Source organism: Tetrao urogallus (assembly GCF_951394365.1).
Source record: "Tetrao urogallus genome assembly, chromosome: 23".
Classification (NCBI taxonomy): domain Eukaryota; kingdom Metazoa; phylum Chordata; class Aves; order Galliformes; family Phasianidae; genus Tetrao; species Tetrao urogallus.
This window is the reverse complement of record NC_136836.1, coordinates 2,262,279-2,283,305: the sequence shown is the minus strand read 5'-3', so window position 1 is coordinate 2,283,305 and position 21,027 is coordinate 2,262,279. Positions and strand designations below refer to the sequence as shown.

At 55.2% G+C, this 21,027-nt stretch overlaps 1 protein-coding gene across 1 annotated transcript; it reads right to left on the bottom strand.

Moving 5' to 3' along the window:
- Positions 1-2,968: 2,968 nt before the first annotated feature.
- PHACTR4 (phosphatase and actin regulator 4) lies at positions 2,969-19,775 on the bottom strand (the record flags this gene model as incomplete). The annotated part of the gene is made up of 12 exons (XM_079545976.1): positions 2,969-3,049; positions 3,673-3,810; positions 4,351-4,412; positions 5,166-5,221; positions 5,751-5,901; positions 6,342-6,568; positions 7,160-7,739; positions 10,177-10,533; positions 10,649-10,813; positions 13,441-13,521; positions 13,921-14,097; positions 19,730-19,775. 12 exons carry the CDS (start codon positions 19,773-19,775, stop codon positions 2,969-2,971), a joined length of 2,121 nt encoding a protein of 706 aa, XP_079402102.1.
- Positions 19,776-21,027: the final 1,252 nt, after the last annotated feature.

The window sequence follows — 21,027 nt, the reverse complement described above, 5'->3', positions numbered from 1 at the left end:
AGACCCCGCTGTGTTGGACCACGCAAACCCCAGGTGCAACAAGGGGCACCTCTGTATCAGCACTGCTTGAGGTGGGGGCGAGGAGCAGCGTGAAGCACGTGGTCTGATACCCCCCAACAGCCCCTTCCACGCTGCTCCAAACTCCACAGCCCAGGCTGGATCGCACACCTCAGACACATTCATCTTTTTGCCACCACTCACACCGCTGTGCTCAATACTCACCGTCACTGCAGACACAGCTGCTGACATTCAACTACAAACCTTCAGCGTCTGCAACAACAAAAGCATCAAGGAAACTTAATTACTTAAGTCGCAAATGGATTTTACTACTTTTTTTTTTTTTTGCGTGGCAGGAAGCACACGCTCCATTCTGCTATCCCAGAGATGTGCTCATCGGTTACAGCACAGCCACGGGCTCCCAAGTGCGTGCCCACCATCCCCCCGCCCCTGCTCAGCCCCGATATCCCAGCACTACGCTCCATACAGAGCGCGCAGCGCTGCGGGGCTCACCCACAACCAGCGCTGTCCTTATTCCTATCAGCAGATGAGCTCTGCAGACCCCAAAACTGCTCGGCAAGGATGTGTTTCCTGCATGGTTTATCTCCTCTGTCATTGCCCGAGGGCTCAGAGAAGCAGTAGGAATATGCAGGCTGCAGGCACGAGGCCCGGCTTGTTCTCCAACGACGTGGAAGGGGAATATACGTCTCGGGCCCGAAGGCCTACGCTCCCATGCGCCACACGGACAGAGCCGAGAGAGAGCTACTTCTCCGGGTATCCTCGTTGGGTCATGGCCGTGTGCCTCCCCCCCTCCGGACAAATGGAGTGCAGCGATACTCACAGCGGCAGCGGGTGGGGCTAGGCCGCGAGGCAGCACGACAGGCCTAGGGGAGAGGAGAAACGCTTGTGAGAGCTGGCGGGACCCGGAGCGTTGGCCCCAGCAACCCTTAAAGCCTCCATAGCACACACAAGTAGAAAACAAAGCAGAAAATACAAACTACAAAAGCAAGACCAGAGCCAACAAGACCAGGCCGCGCCTTTCCCACCCCCCACCCCCTCACCTGCTCACTGCGCCGCTCGCCGCGAAAAAAGAGCGAGCGCTGGTCCGCGCCGGTATTTATAGAACCAGTGGGGGCGGAGCCTGATCGCGCAGGCGCAGTGAGCAGAACGCAGAGGACCGTGTGCAAAGCGGCACGGCGGAACGGAACGGGCGGATTGCGCGTGCGCAGTGGGAAGGCGGGAACGGCAGGCGCGCATGCGCAGTATGAAGGCGGGAACTGCGGGCTCCTCCGTGAGGGGCGGTAGCGTTCCTGAGGCAGCCCCAGAGACACACGTACACAAAGGTCATCCGTAAACGCAACCGCGGCAGCAGTTTAAAAAAAAAAAAAAAGAAAAAAAAAAAAATCCTAAAATACTTTTATTCAATAATTAAAATCTGTTGAGGAGACAGATATACAACGCAAATGATTGTAGGCTACAGCCGTGCTGTACGTAGGGAAGCTGTGAGGGCTCAGCAGGGGCTGAGCCAGGCCAGGCCTTCCCCTCCCCACAGCCCTGCAGTGCTGTGATCCTCCCTTCACGTCAGTGCCATCACGTTTATGTTGTGCACGATAACTATTTTTAAGGTCACTTTTCAAACCTCCTGCCTGCACAGTGATATCATCAAGTTTCCAGTAGGTTTTGCTGTAAAAATGAGACAAGGCAAGTTCAACCCTGATTTGGGAAAGGAAGCAGCAGTAAAAAGCACTGGCTGCAATCACAGCTTCCTCAAATTAAAGAGTTTGTAAAAGGCAACAGTCATTTCCCGGTTCTGTCACTTGTTAAATGAGCACAGTGATCTCAATACGATCCATTAGCATCACAGCGAGTGTGAGAGAGTGGGGAGGGAATGTTTTGTATCTTTGTGTTTTCATTTTGCTTGGGTTTTTTTTTTTTTGTAGATTTTTTGTGTTTTTTACCAAAAAAAAAAAAAAAAAAAGACGCAGCATATGTTAATATCTATACAATTCCCTTCCAGGACAACAAACCGTTGGTCAGTAGTGATTCAGAACATGAAAGGTAACGACAGACGTAAGCAAAGCCAAAAAACAATGAGTCTGATGTCAGTTGTTTGCCAGGACAGCGTCTGCACACAGCAAACACACACACGTGTCTCCTAGCACATCTCCATTCCTCAGCTCTCCAGCACCAGAGCTGTTTTTTCTCCTCTTGCTAAGGAGGAGGACACAAAGGGGCTGCTCCTAAAAGGAGGATGTGCAGCCGAGAGCTGGGCCTGGCACCGCAGCAAGGCAGCTGGGGAAGGAACCGTTTGCTCATGTGTGCACGGTCTGGCAGGGATGCTGGAGCCAGAAGAGAGGCGTATTGCTGAGCTGCACGAGGTATAGTGTTCAGTTCCAGCCTGATGGCACTCGAGACGTGTTTGTTCCAGTGAAATGCTACATTCAGACAGGATCCCCCTTCCCTGGCTGAAAGCCCTTTTCTGGATTCGTTTGGAAGGCAAATCTTGGAAGGGTCGAGGTTCTGCCCTCGCTGTATTGCCCAGGAGAGGGATGCAGAGAACTTCCAGTCCTCTTGGCTCTCTTGTTCCCCTTTGGAAGGTTAAGGTCGGTGGTACCTAAAAGCCAAGTGAAAAAGCCAAGTGTCATCCTTGGAACTTTGGGTTAAGCAGTTACTGAAGCACTATAGATCACTGATAAGAATAAACTGAATTATCTGTGAACTTTCAGCCGTCGGTGAAGCTGTTAACATCCAAGTTTTCATCTCTGCCTTAGAAAGCTCTCATGCTCTGCAAACACAGCTCAGCCACGAGGGGCCACGATACACAGGTTACTTCTGTCTAGGGAATATTGTTTTTCCTAGATAAGCAGGCAACATGGAGCCTAGAAGCAGAAACTCAGCACTCCGTGAACCTTGAGGTACAGTGCACCCTGCTAGGGTTGATACCATAGGCACCACAAGGGTTTGTGCTCACTCACCGTGTGAACTGCTTGCTCTCCTCGTGGACTTCCATTTCACAGCTCTTAAACTCATTTAGCTCCTTCCGGATGGCAGCCTGCATGAGAAGAGAGAGAGCTGTTACCTCCTGCTAGAGCACACCACCCTCTATCCCCATTTTAAGTGAGCTTTAGGCATGGGAAGAAGGCACTGTGGCCCTGCTCTGGGCTGATACCATCTTTTAGTGGTAAAGTGAAGAGTAACAGCAGATGTTAAACATAAGCCCGAATCCCTCAGCATCTTTAGGTAGAGGAAGAAGCTCGAATTGCAGCAGCCACCCCACCTTTCGCAGTCACTTCACAGCTGTTTAAGCTGCCCCACCTCCTCCGCACCCAGGGCTGGGCAGTCCCCACAGGAGGCCAGGGAAGGTGACAACAATCTTCCCTGCCAGCTTGCCTAAGCCTGCTTCAGCCTGCGAGGAACCGCACTCCTCCAACCAACACCCAGTACCCTGCATCCTCTTACATCATCACTCAGAAACCACTACAGGGCAGACGTGCAGGCTTGTGTCCCCTTGGAGGGGACAGGAAGCAGGGCTGAGGCCAGCATACAAGGGCGAACGTGCGCTGCTGGCAGTGGGTGGGTGCCAGAGGAGGAAGGAACAGAGCAGTTCACCTTGGCTCTCACCCTTTGTTTGGGACATCCGACTCCCCCCCCTCACTGGGGCCAGGTCCCTGTTACCTTGTCAGCAGGTGTCAGCTTTGTCCATGGCTTATCTGCTCTCCGGTCGTAGTCCTGAGCATCTGTTACTTCCACATACTCGTTAAACCTCAGGATCTTCCTGGCCTGCAGCTCTGCCACTGTAGGCCTTTGGCTAAGCTGAACACAAGAACGACAACAGTTTGTGCCTTGTCCCCGGAGCAGCTCAGGACCATCACACAGCAAAGAGCAGTTCCCTCACTGGTCCTGAACCACAGACACTGAGTGACACTGGATGGATGGGAAGCTTTTCCCCAGCACAGCACTGTGTGACCCGGGCGCCACAGCTACAGCAGCCGCTGCTCTGCACAACTTCTCTCCAGCTGTTGTTACTTTGGAAATGGATTTCGAGGAGCCTGATGTGGACATCGCAGCCACTGAATTATGGTTCTACAGGCAGGCCGCTTTCAAGTGCCAGCTGCCAAATTTAGATCCCATCTAGCCTGTTACACTTGACACCAGCTCCGATCTGTCCGTGCCAAACCTGTTTGCGGTGCCAAGAGCTCTGACAACCCACATTCCAAAGTCGCCGCGGTCAGAGGGCGCTGGGGACAATTACACAACAGCCCCGTGACTTCAGCCACAGCCAGGCACCTCACGGCCACCACCGACCCCCACAGCCCTGCCAGATGGCCATCGCGGCACGGCAGCCTGCAGTACCTTTCTGGTGAGCCGGCGTTTGATCTCTCGCTTCTCAGCCTGACGGTCAGCTTCATTTTTCGCTGCCAAGTGGAAAAAACAAACAAACGTGGGGTTTTTTTTCCCCCCGTAAGCATCACAAGCTTTGAGAAGTGCCTTCTGTCCATACCCTTCCTCACCAGCAGCCCACTGAATGCCAGTGGTCTTGTGGGCCTTAACACGGTGTGAATGAGTCATTCTCTCCAGCTTTCTGTGTATTTAAGATTAACGGCCATTCCCTCAAAACCACTTTGCGGACTGCTCCTCCCCCAAGCTATTATAGTAATAGTTGTGAAGAGAAAAGCAGTGCGGATAAATATTTAAAACTTCCTGAACTAACGTTTCCCTTTCCCCAATGTGTTTATTTAAAACTTTTGCAGAACAAGGTATGGCCAAAAGAAACAGCACTCGCTGAACGATGACCTTTTTGGATCGTGCAGTACAATGCTGTAACGTCTGGGCCACAAAGAGAAGGCCAGCCCAAACAAAAACTCTGCTGTGCAACTTCAGAGCAGCCTTAACCAAATCTGCACACCTTTCCCTGAGCTGTCAGGCAGAGGATGGGCCTCTCCATAATGCAGTGCTTTGAACTGCAATGTGTTTTATCCCTGCCTCGGTCTGATTTTCACCAGTCAGTAGAAATCAGCAGAACGGCTCTGCTACAGTGATACAACCAAAGCACAGGCCTCTGTTGCTACGTTTCAAGCAGACTCCACACACACTTGGACTAAAATGTCAGATGAAAGACAAGGCAGCTTTTATTTTCCTACTCAGAGCCACTAAGAAGCGCTACTCACGCTGAAGTATGTTCCTCTGCTCCAGTTCTTCTGCTGTGGGCCTCTGACTCAGTCGCCTAAAGGAAAGCATGGCAAGAGCATTGTGTGTTATCTGCTCATCAGTGGGGCACAAAGACCAGCAGCCACTGCTGTCCTGCCTGGGGCTCTCCTCCCCACCACTCCATCAGCAGCTCAGCCACAGGCCCAAGCCAGGAAGGCACTACAGAAGCTCATGGATAACTTGTCAGTGCTGTCAAGCAGATAGGCTGGAATATCAACAGCCTGAGCGTCAGCACGCAGCCTGCAGCTGTTCACATCTTTATATGCCAACTGGATTTTATAGCTTCTGTAGTCCTTGAGATTCTCCCCTCCCAACACATCTAACATCTGTAAGCAGCATTGTTAGGAGACACTGCTCAAGTGCTCCGCTCCAGGGGAGACTTCCAGCCTTGGTAACTGAGGGGAAAGCAACACTGAGCCTGCAGCCCAGACCCAGAAGCCCCGCCCAACCTGCCCAGAAGACCTGCCATGCTGCAGCAGAGGCTGCCTGGACAAGCAGCAGGTTTGCCCACGGTTCAGGCACACCAGCCTCCTCCGTTCCTTTACCTGATCAGCGTCGTCCCGATCTGCTGCCGAATTTCATTCCACTCCTCTTTGCTTTTCCGAGGGAAGACAATCTTTTCTTCCTGCACCGTGGTGGCGTTTCCCAGCTTTATAGCCAGCGTGTCTTTCCTCTTCACTTTGTTAGCCAGTGTGCCTGCGGGGAGGGAGAGGGATGAGATGGGACTGAAGACTGCAGTGCCTGAGAGCAGCAAAATGAGCCACTGGCAGCTGTGCTTCCCCTAGGCCTTGCTCTCCCACTCACTACAGCTCCCAACTTGCTGGGTCTGATCACTACAGCAACAGCCAGCATCCCTGTGCGATGCCCCTCCAGCTGACGGGGTGGGACAGCACAGGCTGCCTGCAGCTGGAGAGGGATCAGCAACCTGCAGCCAGAGGGGCAGCATCTTATCAGATGAGCACAAAGGTTTGGCTGCTATAGCCTTTGAAAAGGTAGGGGAGAGGACACGCGGTGCATCAGAAACCAGGAGCAGCTGCTTCGAAGCTGTGTGAGCTGCTCGCTGATACCGAGCTCAACACAGCCGGGCAGAAGCTCAGCAGAGAAAGAAAAGGCCAGCTGCAATGTCAAAGCCTTACTGTTATGGCTTTCATCTTCTTCCTCATCCTCCTCCTCGTCTTTGTACAGGATGGGCCCCTCTGAGTCAGAGTCACTCATCCCTTCCTCTCCCTCCTGCTCCTCCGGCAGGACCTGGGGCACCAGCATTGGGATGACGGTGATGGACGGCGCCTCCCCGATGTACACACGTGGGCCTGAATTCTGCTCCTCTTCCTGGTCCTCCTCTTCCTCTTCCTCATCGTCTGGACTAACGAGAAGCACACTATTACATCTCTTTGCACACCCCACAGATGATGCCCTGTTGGCTCCGCTCTGAAGGCTGGACGGTGAGGAGCCCAGGAACCCGAGCAGGAAGAGCAGCCCAGCCTCGCGATGCCCCACCATCCCCTCTCTCTCCAAAGCACAGAGTAAAGGCCAGAGACACTGCAGAAAAACTGCCCTCTCACTACCCAGCCTCGAGACTTCCGAGTTCAGCTCTGTTATAACGCATGACAGTCCTCCTCCCATTTCTGTTTTGCAAAGAACAGACTAAGCAGGCCACAAATGGGCGAAATCCAGGATCTTGTTTTGTCTCAGCGCAATTAAAGCCAGGCCAGACCCCTGGCACCAGCCCACATTTGTACTCTGCAATACATTTCCCTTTGCGAGTGATGAAATTCCAGGATCAGGGTTCATTTCCTGAGAAGACATATCAGGTTCCTAAGAGGCTGAAACGCATTCAGCCAACGGGCGAAAGGGCTGCAAAAACGCAGCACCCAGCCCAGCGCACGGCCTCTCACCATCACGGCCCAGCGCTGTGCCTTGCTGAGAACCACCACCACGCGCTGCAGCTACTCACACTTTCAGCATCTCGATGGTGACCGGCAGGGATCTCGTCCTGCCCATCGTGCCGCTGTCCTCCCCAAGGCCGTCGTTCTCAAAGAGCAGGGAGTGAGCTCTGTGCGAGCCCTCGGCAGGGGGGGTGACGGGCAGGGGACTGGCCAAGGCCTGCTGGATCCGGATGTGCAGAGGGATCTGGGGCAGACGGGGCAGCCCGGGAGGTTCAGCAAAGCCTTGCTCTGCCGTCCGCTTCGACGCCTCCAGGGCCCTGAAGTCCTTGGGAGGAGGGGGGGTGTCCTTGGGCAGGTCCAGGGAGCGCGGGGCGTCCAAGATAGGGGTGGAGTTGGGCAAGGGCATGCGTGGAGGCTCCGGAGGGATGTGTGTGGGCAGCGGTGGGGATGGCGAGGGCGGTGGGTAGGCGGGCGCCGCGTGCAGCGGGAGCAGTGCGGGACGGCTTGTTGACACTGTCCAGTCACCTGGGGGCTTGGAGGGGAGGGCTGCCTCCGGTGGGTTGGTAGGCAGGAGGCCTCTCTTCGGTGGGAGAGGAGGGGAAGGCTTGGACAAGCCTGTGCCACTGTTTATTGCTTGAGAAAGTTCCGCTGAAAACAAACAAAAAAACACAACACAAAGGGTGTTTGCCAGATTCCCTTTGCTAGCGTGGAACAAGCACAGGAAAGTACTCAGGTGCCAGAAATAAGCAGATTGCAAGCCTCTAGTTTGTTCTTCCTCCAGCAAAGGTGAGACTTGGGAGAGCAGCCAGAACCAAGCAGGCTGGGAGAGGTCTGGGCATCCTGATGCTTCGGAGAGAACAGCAGCAGCCCTCCAGTGACAGCAGATGGAGCTCGACCTGATCCAGCCCTGCCTCAGCCAAGGTACGCAGAGCACTTTGTGGCTGCATTCACAGCTCTGTTCGCAAAGGGATCAGAGACAACCACGGCAACCCGGACTCCAGCTGTGTCAACAACTCCCTCGCACATTCAACAGCTTTGGGGAAATCTCACCTGAAGGCAACAGTCAGCAGAACTGCAGGCAGCAAGATGCTCTCCACCTTTTCCCTCCCCTGCCGGACCCAGCCCACGGACACCGTGCCACCGGCAGGCGGCGGACAGAGCGGCGGCCCTAAGCAGGGGCTGGAGGAACCTGCAGCCCCCGGCACCACGAGAGGGTGCTGCGAGCCGGGAGAGCTGCGCTGAGATAAGGCTGCATAGCTGCAGAGAGGTGAGCGCATTTTTGGGATGTTTTGCATTTTTAGACTTCCCTCTTGTAGATTAAGAGTCAGATTGTGCAAAACACCGAATGCCCTCAGCTCCTATCAGCCTCAGCCCGGAGAGTTTCAGGATGCCCTCAGCAGCGCTCCAAGCCTGGTGGGGCCAGGCTCGAGTCACTGTTAGGAAAAGGCAGACAGATTTTGAAAGGGATCGGGCGGTTGGCAGAAGGAAGAGGAGACGGAGAAAGGTCAGGTGCCACTCAAACATCCCCTCCGTGAGAGGGGGGTCCCTCAGTACCGACTGGCACAGCTGCTGCCCCAGCCCTGAGCCTTGCTTTCAGCTCCTGCATGCCTGGAGTCAGAGAGCGCATCAGAGACCGGCAGAGAGCTCACAAAGCCAATTCCACTGCTGCTGCTTATCCACAGCAACAAAACGAGGCTTGCACGGCAGTGACAGCACGCATGCTGCAGTTACAGCCCATCGTGCAGGGAACGCACAGCCCTGCAGAGAGAAGCAAAACCTCTCTGCATCTGCATTTGCACCCAGGGAAGATTGCAGGGCCGGCTGCTCCCCTCCGCATCCCTGCAGCCCTGTGTGGGAGGGGGCTGGGGCTGAGCACAGGTTTGACAGACTGCTGTCTTCAGCCATGTTTTCTGTACCACAATTCCTCCTGCAATTAGCACCGGGCATTTCAAACACCACCTCTGATGTGTGCAAGCAGCTTAAAGAAAACAAGAAAGTATTTCATCAAGCGCTCAGGCACGGTCAGACTAATCAAGCTGGTCTGGCATACAGGAGTGTTTAATGCCATACCAAGGCTGCTTGCAAAACCTGCTAGAGCAAGAAGCCCCAAACAGAACGGAGCGATGCAGCCCGTGCTCCAAGCAGTGGCTCGGGCTGCTTCACACAATGCAGGCTCCCAGCCTCCCCAACCACACCTGGGTCACGCCTCCAGTTTCTGTGATAACAGCGCAGATGTGTCTCACTGATTGGCTCAGGAACCTCCCTAAGTGACCCAACCCAGAGGTCAGCAGGGCTGTGACACGCAGCAGCTGAACACATGGACTGAAGTTGTCTCATTTATCCCAGCAGTGCTGCACCTTTAAGGCCTATAAACATCCCGAACAGAGCAGGACCTCGCTCTGCTTTCAGAAGCTCTCCCCAAATCACCTCCTTGGAAAGCTGAAGAATTAAGTATCTCCAAGTGTGAAGATTAAGTGTGAGGATTCAGCTCGAATTACACAAGAGCATTCACCTGTGGGACGGTCATAGGACTCGTGACTAAGATGGCAGTGCTCTGTCACAGAGCTCAGAGGAGGTGCCTGACTATAACCAGGAAGTGTGAACCACCCCTGCCAGCACGTGGCACACCAGCCATAGCACACCAGCCATAGCACACACTGCTCAGCACGACGTGGATTTTTGTTTAACTGATGCTAAAAGCATTGATTCTCACTGCACAGCTCTGCACAGCAAAAACGTCACATGCCATCTACCACTCCCAGCTGTTCACAGATGAATCCCAGCTCTGAGCGAAGCATCAGCTTTAAAGACAATCTTAAAACGCCTCTCCTTGCACCGCTCCAAAGCAGGCAGGGGTTCCCTCCTGCAGGTAATGCTGGAGGCGTGCATGTCTGACACACTGGATGGCTTATGGCAGGATGCTCTGATAATGACACCGTCCCAGCACACGTGTGCCCAGGTTAAAACCTTTCAAGTGGAGGCTGGGCTGCTTTGGAGAAAAGCTGCCCCAAATCCACACCATAATAAAGGAAGAGATTCTCAGAGGCATGAGAACGCCCACTGCAGCAACTCTGGAGGCACTTACCTATGACGGAGCTGCTGTTCCTGTTGGTGGGTTTGGGTGGGGGGACGGGAGGCTGTTTGGCAGGGGCTGTGCTGGTGGAACTCATAGGAGCAGTAGTGTTGGCACTGGTGAGAACGGGGGGCAGAGTCCTGGGGGCTGAGGAGGGGGCAGCTGTGGAAACGACTGTCTTTGCCACAGCGGGGGCTGCGGTGGAGGGGTCAGTTTTTGCAGCGCTGCTGGCGGGTGGGGGCTCCTTTCCTTGCAGCTCATTTGCCTCCTGGGAAGTGGAGGGAGGTCTTTTGGGAGGAAGCAGAGGCTGGCGGGGCTGTGGCTCCTGGGGCGGCTCTGATTCGGAACCAGGATGGCTGCTGGATGAACCTGCAAAGAGATACAGTATAAGAGACCAGAAGGCAGCGAGGAGGCGAGAAGAATCAGATGAGAATTCAAAGCCAGCGCTACAAGAATCCCATCTGGCATGCAGCCGGTTTCTCACCGTGTCTTTTCTTCGGTTCCTCGACCAGAACTGACTTCCTAAGGCTGGAGGACCTCGTGGCCTCCTCTTCCTGGCTGTGCAGGTTACCGACCCCAGGACCACCGATGGGCACCGTGTGGCCATTCTTCAGTGCAGACGGATTCACCTTGTCTGGTTCGTCACCATCTGCAAGGGGTGGGAGGGGAGAAGCAGACAGAAAACATTCAGGAAGCGCAAGGCAGAGGAGACACAGCTGAGCTGAGCTGTTATCGACCCACACCGGTTTCTCCCTGGTTTCAGGAACAGACCTTCAGTCTGCCTTCTGCAGAGGAGAGCACAGCGGCAGCAGCTGGAGTTGGGCTGAGAGCTCTTTGTTTCACTAGCAGCAAGCAGAATAGTGCAGTACTGTACCCCAGCAAGCAGGGCTTTCTTCAGCAGCTCCTTAATCTCCCACCTTATTTAGAAAGAATGCCACCACACTTAAAAACCAATGCAGTAGGAAGCTGCAATCACAGCTAACCTCCAGCAGCTTCCACACCAACCCACCTCAGGAGCAGTCACACATCCTGTGCTGCAGTACAAAATCCAGCACTAGCCAAGTCACTGCACACGAAACAGCAGATGCTGACAGTGCCTTAACGTGTGTTGAAGCACCTCCTCTTTCCTTACGATTCCAACCCCGCATTCGGCACAAAGATCACGTTCTGCTCTTTGCAAAACATCCCACCTCCACTCTGACGGGGCAGTGCCTGTTCTGACTGTTGGATGCCTGTCTGGGCGTTGTAGTGAGGGATGTGGGGTAGTGAGGGAATATTGGTGGTAGGTGGACGATTGGATGGGACGATCTTGGAGGTCCTTTCCGACCTTGGTCTTCTATGATTCTGTGACTACTTTCCTTCTCAAGAAAACTTGAGTAAAAATGAGTTTGATTAAAGAACCTTGGCGTTTTCAGCCTGCCATCTCTCAGACAATTACAGCTCAGCATCAAGTGCCTGCCAGGTGCCAGACCTAGTATGTGCCATTCCAGCTTTGCACTGATTCCCCAGACCTCCTTCCCCACACCAAGGTGTTACGCAGGAGCTGAAAGCTGAAAGCTCGCCAGGTTTTCTTTTCTGCAACAAAACAGCGCTGGTTCCTGCAAGGAGATGCAGAGCAGCTCTGCCCTGAAATGCAGGAAGCGCAGACAGCAGCAAGAGGGAGTTTCCTCCCCAGCCGGGGCTGAAACTCAAGAGATGAGCTGCAGCTTTTTATAGCAGTAATTGCCTCTGGCAAAGCCGAAGCTTTCAGCAGGGGAGGCAGACCAGCAGGATCTTGCTTCCCCTTAGTCATTCACACCTGGCGTGCCCTTCTCAAGCAGAGCAGGGTGCTCCTGCTGCCCTCCTCACACCATTTCACCCTGCACTCCCAGGGCCTCCACCAGGCTCAGGAGCAGCAGCAGCACAAGTCTCCTCCCTAAAGGTTTCTGGATTTCTTGTCACTACCAACCTGCCTAAGAAAATTAACCGACCTCATATGAGCAGGTTTTGAAACTGCAAATAGCATAACCTACCTCCATCATCTTAGGACTGCCCTGCTGTCTAAAAAGCATGGAAGTGAGGGATTAAGATAACGCGCTTCCTAATCTCGCCCTCCTGACAATATCGATTGCTCCCTCGTACCTTGGCTTTATGCTTTATTCAGATTATAATCATCTTCTGTTTCTTAAGCCCGACCAGACGACTGAAAGCAGAAAGTTGCCCCCCCTTGCAGCCACGCTTCTGTTACACCCTCACAGTTTGGAAGACCTCTCTTCTGCCACCACTGGCTGGAAGTTTGTTGCACAAAGCCTTTGATCTCTCTTCCAGTTTCACCCCATGACCTCACATGCTTTTGCACCACAGCGAATCCTTCCTGCAGCCCATCACTTACACCCTCGGGTTGCTGTAGGTGGCTCTTATTAGAGGGCAGCTGCAAGCAACCCTGTCAGTTTTAACTCCAGCGTTCCGTAGCTCGGACTGAAAACCACTTTTTCACTTCCACTTTTGTATCTTCCTTAGAAGAACCCTAACATTTGCATCAGGTTAACTCTGCAGCGTGGCTTTCGAGGCAGTTATGCACTGCTCTGCTCCACAGGCCACGCTGCCACCCAAAGCAGTGCCCAACACCTCCCAGCACAGCCAGGTGAGCAGATCTGCTTGAAAAGGTATCCTGACGGTGTGGCCCCAGCTCAGCCATCGAGGATGGCAGAAAGCAGGGAAGGTTTCTCTGAAGGCAGGGAAATCTTAGCTGTGATCAGCTGTACCACCGCACCACAAAGGTTCCCATCTTCAGCCCCTGGAGGAAACTCCCCTGCCCAGGCAGCCCAAAGACATCAGCTGGTTTCTTTTTCCAAACCTGGAGCCTGCAAACCTGAACTCTGAGGTTTGTCTCTCCTGCAGTGGACGGAGTGCAGCTTGGAGCACGGTCAGAACAAACCAGAGAGGCTGAGCCCGTGGTGATGGGGGCTGGGCAGGAAGGGACAGAGCAGCTGGAGCAGGACAGGCACGAGAGGGACAGGATGGGGTGACACAAGGGACGGCCCTGCCCTCCCCACTGGCAGCAGGACGGGTGCTGCACTCCCTCAGGAACGTCCTCCTAACTGAGCACACTGCCTTCCTGACCAGCACAGTCAGATGAGAGAGGTATTGAAAAGGGTGAGACGGACAGACAGGAACCAGACCAGCACAGAGCCCTCAGATTCACCTCTCAGAAGGGCTGAACGGTGAGGTTTTGCCAGAGGAAGGTGAGCTACACAGAACACAGACAGGTGAGGATAAGTTGGTTTGCACACTCACCCTGCTCAGGGTCTTCCAATAGAACCCCTCTTTTTACCAGCTCCTCTCTTGGCTTTCGCATTGAAATCTTTCGTTCTAAAACTGGTATTAAATTAAAAGAAAAAAAAAAGCACTCAGAAAACAGGGCAGGAGAGAAGTTCAAGAAGATACGGCTTTTTTTTCTTTTTTTTTTTTAAAGATAGGTCCTGCAGAGGAAATAAAAGGGCTTCAGGTTTCATTGTATGGTACAGATTAATGAGAGGGCGGGGGGACTGCGCGCTCAGGCCTGAGCAATGCCTCCCTCCCCACAGCAGCCTGGGGAGGTTCCTTCCAGGAAGGAATTTGTTTGTCTGAAACTACATGGCAAGGTGTTCAGGAGAGGCTGCAGGTGCCGGCCCACCACCGATCCCTGCTCTGCTTCTCACACGTGCCAGCCCTCAGGCCTCCTCGCTAGCTGCAGGTCTCCCAGGTGGAAAAGGGACCCTCCCACCCCCCCTTTACCTTCTGAAGTCTCTTTAAATTTATCACTGCTTTTCTTTTTCCTCCACTTCCAAGGTTTGAAGATCTTGCCGAAGCCTGAGAACTTGCTTTTCCTCTTGGTAGGAGGTGTGGTGTCGCCCGATTCCAGCACGTCGACCCCCATACCCGCATCACTCGGGGGGTGATCCACCTCTTCAGCTGCAGGGAGAGGAGCACAGCGGTTACCCAGTGCTGCACACAGCTGCTGCCAGCTCCCAGCCCTTGCGCAGGGGGCAACGGCGACGTACGCTCATGCAGAGAAGGTAGCGAGATTCCATGCCTTCACATAACCATCAGCAATTGGCATTCGCTCGGGGAGACAAGGGGGGTTTCCCAAGTTAACAGCACAAGGGTGGCTGACAGGCAGCTTCCTCCCGAACCAAGGACCCGTGTCAGTCAGCGGTGTGACAGCTTCGCCCAGGAGCACGCATGGCTTTGCTGCAGTTGCAAACCTGGTGCGAGACACACCGAGCAACACGAGCACGGACACCTCGAGGCCCATCTCCATCTGCACACATGGAAGCTAGCAGCCCCGCTGCACCAGCTGCTGGTGTTGGACTGAGCCTCGCTGCTTTTTCTTCTAGAAACACAGCCAGCATCGCTGGCCAAAAGCAACAGCTCCACAGGAAAGCAGCACAATGCAGCCTGCGCTCCACCTACGGCGCGCGAGGTCTCTGGAGAGCAGCACGAGAAGGACACACAGGCAGGAAGGGATGCACACAAAGGAAAAGTCCAACTCGCTGCAGCAGAAAGCTGCTAAAGAAACAGCCTGCAAAGCAGAACCGGAGCACAAAACCCTGCGCTGGTGGCTGTTCATGGGGTGTTCGATGCACCGTAAGGGACTGCTTGCCATCAGCAGAACCCGGGGCTGCCTGCAGCAGACATCACAGTGCCCACAAGCAAAGCGACGCCAGCTGGTGGCCTCAGTTTGCAGAGTGAGAACCCCACAGCTTCAGCACTGCAGAAGCACCACGCTCCATCCAGGAGCGCTCATGGTGTGCAGAACAGGCTGGGACTGACTGCACTTGTGCATCTCGTTTCGGAGCCTTCCAGCCAAATGCTCTGCAGTTTGCAAGCCTTCTGGGATCACAAAAGCCCTTTCAGTCGGTCTCAGGCAAAGCCTGCACGGAGTGCTGCAGAAAAGACAACACCCCCTGGGCCACACGGTGAGGTCAGCCAAGAATCCCTTCTCCCAGGGCTAAGAGATCGGGAAAGGAATTCTAGGGGAAAGCCGTGCTGCATGCAGAACAAAGAGCTAGAAATGTATTGTTGTATCACATAAATATCCACCGTGGAGATAGGCTCCAGTGTGAAAAGGCAGCTCCCTGTCAGCACAGGGAAGAGCAGGCCAAGGACAGGAAAGAAACCAGGAAAGCCCCAGTGCTGACATTTGCTGGAGCCCTGCGTGCAGCTCTGCCCGATGTGGGATTTTGGGCTTGGAGCAGACCCTATGCACAGCATGCTCCGAGCACAGCTGAAAATGAAGATGGGGAACAGAGGAGCAGCACAAGGAAAACCAGAGGGAATTTCAACGCTGGGATCCAGATCCTGCGTGAGCAGCACAGCGCTGAACCAAACGATGGAGCAGAAGAGGAAATCCAGCCCAGGATGCAGGTTGGCAAGGAAGGGATCCACTGCTGTGCAGACTGGAGGGGAAGAACGACCTTCGGAGCCAACTGCGGCCATTTCAGACTTGACCTACGGCGCTCAATGCTGCCCAGCTTCCTCTGCCCCCAGCTCCACATTTCCCACAGCCGAGGGCACCTGGGGGAGAACTTTTCCTTCTCTAATTTTTTCTCCCCTTTTATTATGTTGTTTTATTTTTCCCCAACCAACCCCTAGCAGAGCTCACCCAGAGGCGGCAAAAAACCAACGCCAGCCAACTTTTCCTAAAAGAAAGGTCACCAACACGATGCCTTAAGTGAGAATTGAGATGGGAAGCAGCGTGCACAATGTCAGCCCCAATCCAGGACGTTCTGCAGCTCTACCCTGCGATTCTTCTGCCAGGACAGAGGGAGGGAAGGAGGAAGGACACACAAAACACACCCAAGAGGAACCGTCGGATGCTCAGAGGCCCAAGTACCACCCAGGAGGCTGCTGAGCCTCCAGCCTGCGCCCCAAACCTCCCCAAAACGCAGAAGACACAAATTCCTGCACCAGGAGCAGCTGAACAGAGGGGAAAAGCCCCCGAGTAAGATTAATCCCAACGGGAGGAACCTGCTGCTGGATGCCCTCTCAGGGTGGAGCTTCATGCCAGGTGCACAGGTGGATCCACCAGCCAGGTTTTGCTGCGATGCTCAGCGCTGACATCCAATGCAGCTCTGCCTGCCTGCCATGCTGCCCCACCAGCCTGCAGGACTGCACTCAGAACAGCTCTCAAACAACGTGAAAACAGCAAGTTTTGGTGCTTTGTGCTCAGCTCTGTGCCCGACAGCAGCAGTGAGGAGGAGCAGAGGGGCAGACGCTGTGCCAGCGTAAGGCCACAACCATTGTTTTCAGCATCCCCTTCACCCTGGGCAGAATGGAGCCCAGCACAGCGTGCCCACCTTATGGCACCTCCAGCCCCTGGGTGACACTGATGTCCCCAAACCCATCCCCCTAAGGCTGTATGGATGCATTCTGCCCCGTGCCAGGGCCAGGCTGCTTCCAGGAGGACCCACAACCCACCATCCCTTCCACTCTTCCTTCCACCATCCCTTAATTACCACGCTGACACGGGCGTTTAAAATAGTCTGTTATGATGCAATTATGAATTAACATTCGCTGCTAATTAGCAGGCAGATCAGCTGCTGTAGGTGTGCTTTTAGCCATCTGCGTTTTAAATACCCTCATTGTTCAGTGATTGCTCATGATAGCACTCACACTGCCCTGGAAAAGGACTTTTGTGCCAGCCACGGCCCATTCCCAGCTCAAATTGCCACCAAGGGATGTGGTGGGCCTGGCTCTGCTCAGCACCCAGGCTGAAGGAACCTGCCCCACTGCTGTCCCAGGCTGGTAAACCTGTTTCAAATTTCTTACAAAGGTTAAATGAGGTCTTGGAGGCCTGGGCGAAGCTGGCAGTCCTCATTAGAAGGTCAAGAGCTTTCCAATAAGCGGGTCTCAGCGCGTCCCCGTGCTGCAGAACAGCCCGGTTTAGCCTTTCTGCAAAATGCCCACTGCAGGAACACAGCCCTGGAGCTGGGGGAGCCCCCCAGGCACCCCGTCCTGCACAGGAAAGCCTTGGAGTAAAGCCTGCTGCAGTGGTGCATCAGGCCCAGCACTGCCAGGGAGCGAGAGGAGGGGGCTGCTCACTGCTTTCAGCCATCGGTGGTGCTGTGTGGGGCAGGCGTTGGGCTTGGTGGCCCATGGGGGTCCTTTCCAAGCTGGGGAAGCCTGCGGTTCCACGCCTGCCCCAACCCACGCCTCACAACCCAGCAGGTGGAGGAGGCTGGGGGCTGTGCCCTGTCCCCCTACCCGAAAACACCCTGCCTGTATCTTCTCCCACCACAAGGACCGGGTGAATGGGAGCTGTCCAAGCAGCAGATTGGCGTTAAGCAAAATGCTCAGACTGAAGCAAGCTTGGGATCCATCCCCAAAAATGGGCACTGCTGCAGCTTTCTGCCTCTTCCTGCATCCTCAGGCCGTACCAACAAGGAGGGATGCGGCTCTCAGGCACGGAGCCACCGGGTGCCAACCCCCCTCCTGCAAAGTGCCACGCGTTTGTGCTCCACTCCCGCAATTAAAATGCCATCAGAGAAGAGCTCTCCTCCTGCTGCACCCCCAGCTAGGTGTGAGCTCTTGTGCAAGGCCACTCTGCTGCAATGTTTTTCCTGTGTCAGCGGGAGCAGCTGGAGCCTCGCAGGTGGGCTGCAACACGTCATGGTCAGCAAGGGGCTGCGTGCCGTCCCTTCCCAAAGCTGCCATCAGGCGTGGGGCTGCGTCACCGCTGAGCTGAGCGAAGCTTTTCCTCCTGCCACGGCACAGTCAGCTCTCGTTGGGTCAGAGTGGCAGAGCTGTGATCTGTGGGGCAGCTGGAAACACTGCAAGCAGTGATGGGGCCAGCCTTTAGGAAACATGAACTCTGTTTGATGGTTCGATGGCCTCACCGCCGTCCCAGGCAGAAGGAGCTGCTGGCAGCAGGCAGAGCTGACCCTCACCTTTCAAATCAAGCTCCAGAAGAATCTTTGGTACAGTGCTGAGCCCAGCACAAGGCACGGCACCAACCGCAGGCCGCCCCTCTGGGAAGGGCTGCAGCTCAGAGGGAAGGGACCTGCAGCTCTGGTGGAGAGCATAAGAGCAGTTACAATTAGAACCAAGCTGTGCTGAAGGGCGGCCAGCATGGAGTGGGTGCTGGGGAGCTTTCAAACTGCTTTAATTTGGGCCACACACCACCACGAGCAGCACAGCCAGGGAGGAGTCGGTGTTGTTTTCGGCTGGCACACCACGACATGAGCTGAAAATCACTTCAAGACCCGATCAAAGCACAGCTGAAGGATGGGAAGAAACCAAAGCATCCCTAAACAGATGCTGACAATTCATCCTGACAATTCATCCGACATTTCCAAACGGCCCAGGGGGAAGCTGCTCATTTCACAAACAAAGTGGCACAATCCTCCTTCAAGGAAGGCAAGGCCTGGGACAGAGCTGCAGAATGAAGCTGGTAGGAGGAGGCTGAGGACACACTGCTTTCCTTCCCCAAGCCTCCGCAGATGCTCTGCCCCCATCATCTCAGCACACATTTCTGATGGAAATACCATCTAGGCTGAGGTATAAGGAAGCTCTTTGGACAGATGCTGCTAGCTTCTGAGAGCAGCCTGAAAAGCTTTGTGTCCACTGCCTGAACGGCCCAGGGAAGAGGAGAACCTCGACCTTAAACCACTACAACTGCACTCACAGAGCAGCTTCAGGCAGCCCATGAGCAGCAGCAGAACCCCAAACCCACAGACCTGCACCAGGAGAGCCCCTTCCCCTGAGAATCACCAATATCTGGTGCTTGGGGTGGGAGAAAGAGCAGAAGGGGCTCCTGAGAGCCCCCAGACCCAAGGGGATGCTGCTGATGGCTCCTGACCGTACAGAGGAGGCTGAAGTCCTATTTCTCCCTTCCACTCTCCCTCAGCACCACTTATTTTTAGCAGCTCTTGAACACGACCGGCCGGAGCGACCCGGGGGTGGCAAAGAAAAGCCACCAGTTTCATCTGTGCCCTAACAACACCTGGGAGGTTCAAAGTTCCAAAAGTGAAAAAGAAATAAAGCAGTCCCTTTTGGGGGGGGGGGGGTCAGCTGTTTCAGTACAAATATCAGCAAATTCCACGTTAGGGAACAGAGAGAGCAAGCAGCTCAGTGCGAGGTGACAGCATCGTCCTCGTTTCTGTGCATCACAGCCCTGGGCACTGGTCAGCAATCCCCGTCCACCAGACCTCATCCCCTCAAACTCTGAGATGCAGAAAGCAGCAGGCGGGTGGCTGTCGAGGCCTTTCTCCCCCCAGCACCACTGCAGCTGCCCCCCAAGTGCTGGGACAGCCTGCACCGAAGGAAGCAGCCCTCGGAAGCCCCCGGGGCCGATTCCCAGCACGGCACTGGGGGAGTTTCACCGCAGCACCAGCGCTGGACGAACCCTGAGCCACGCAGGTAAGGGATGAGCGATCCCAAAAACGCAGCCTGCAGCCCAGCGCCGGGGGAGAGAAGCGGAAGGAAGCGGAGCCGTTGCCGTGGGCTCTTCCCGGCCCCGCATCCCCCCAGCTCCCACCACCCCGACCCACCTGCAGCCTTCCTGCCCCACGTCTCCGCCGTTCCCTCGCCCTCCATTACTCACCCGCAGCAGCTGGATGGACCGGTCTGGAGAAGCGCGGCTGCCCCATGAGATCCCTTCCCAAGCCGCTCTCCGGGAGGCGGCGGGAGGAGAAAGGAAGGAATCCAAACCCTGGGAGAGCACCGGGGTCCTCCAAACGGGTCACTCCACACCCGAGGGGTCCAACACGGCCTGAGCGGAGCTGCCTGAGGAGAAGCAGCCGCGGGGCGGCCCGTGGGCCACGCGGGTCCGGCTCCCTGTTCCCCAGGCACTTGATTCTCATAAATAGGCGCCCATGCCAGCTCCCCTGGCGCAGGAATGCCTGTCATTCCAGAGCTGTGCTGGCTGGGGCTGAAGCTCAGGAAGGGGAGGAGACAGCCACGCTCCAGCCACTGAGCTGCACAACCCAAAGCATCAACACCCCTCGCTCCTTCCTCACCGGGAGCGAGGAGAGCTGGGGCTTCATACGGCACAAACCCGAACCCAAACCGCACCATCCTGAGTGAGAAAGCTTGGCACGCTGAGCAACGAGAGCTTGCGCTGCGAGCTTGCGCTGCTCTGAGATGAAAGGGGATCTCAAAAGGAGCGCCGGTGCTGACGCGCATCGAGGCAGACGTGCAATAAAACGCGGTTTAGTGTCAGTTCTCTCTCTGCTAAAGTTAAAGGGAGGAAGGCAGGAGCAGGGAGGGCACTTTCTCGTTTCCATCTCGCCAAGGAGAACTGCTCTTTAAAAAGGAAAATAGGAGAGTTTCTTTTTAATTCGTGTCCCGTCTCGACAGCTCCAGCTGCAAGCATCCCCCGACCCTTCGCGTCGCAGCACAGTTCAAGCACATCCACTTGGATTCTCTTTGGTTTGCCATCAGAATTCATTAGGATCCTGGTGACTTACAGCTGGGAACAAGCAGAGGAACCCAAAGGAGCACCTGACCCACGTGTGGGGTGGGAGCTGGTCCCAAAAGGAAGAAGGGACAGCTGTGACATCTGAGATCCCCACCTGAGGGACAAACACACCTGGGAAACACCGGCGCCTTCAGCCCCTCTGCTGCCACGCCACGTGCCAGCACACGGCCTGCTGCACTCCCTGCTGAAGCACAGCTGCAACCACATGGGAGGACGGAGTGCCCCACATCTCCGTCAGCAGCAGGGCAGCAGCAGCAGGTGGAGGAGCGATGGATCAGCGCACAGAGGTGGGTGGACCAGCAAATTCCACCGCCTCCATCAGCTTCCCAGCACGGCTGCTCTTCTCACCCACCCACCTCCGGCCCCATCTCTGTGCTCAGATAGCAGCCCGTCTTCCTGCCCCGTCCTGGCAGCCCGATGAG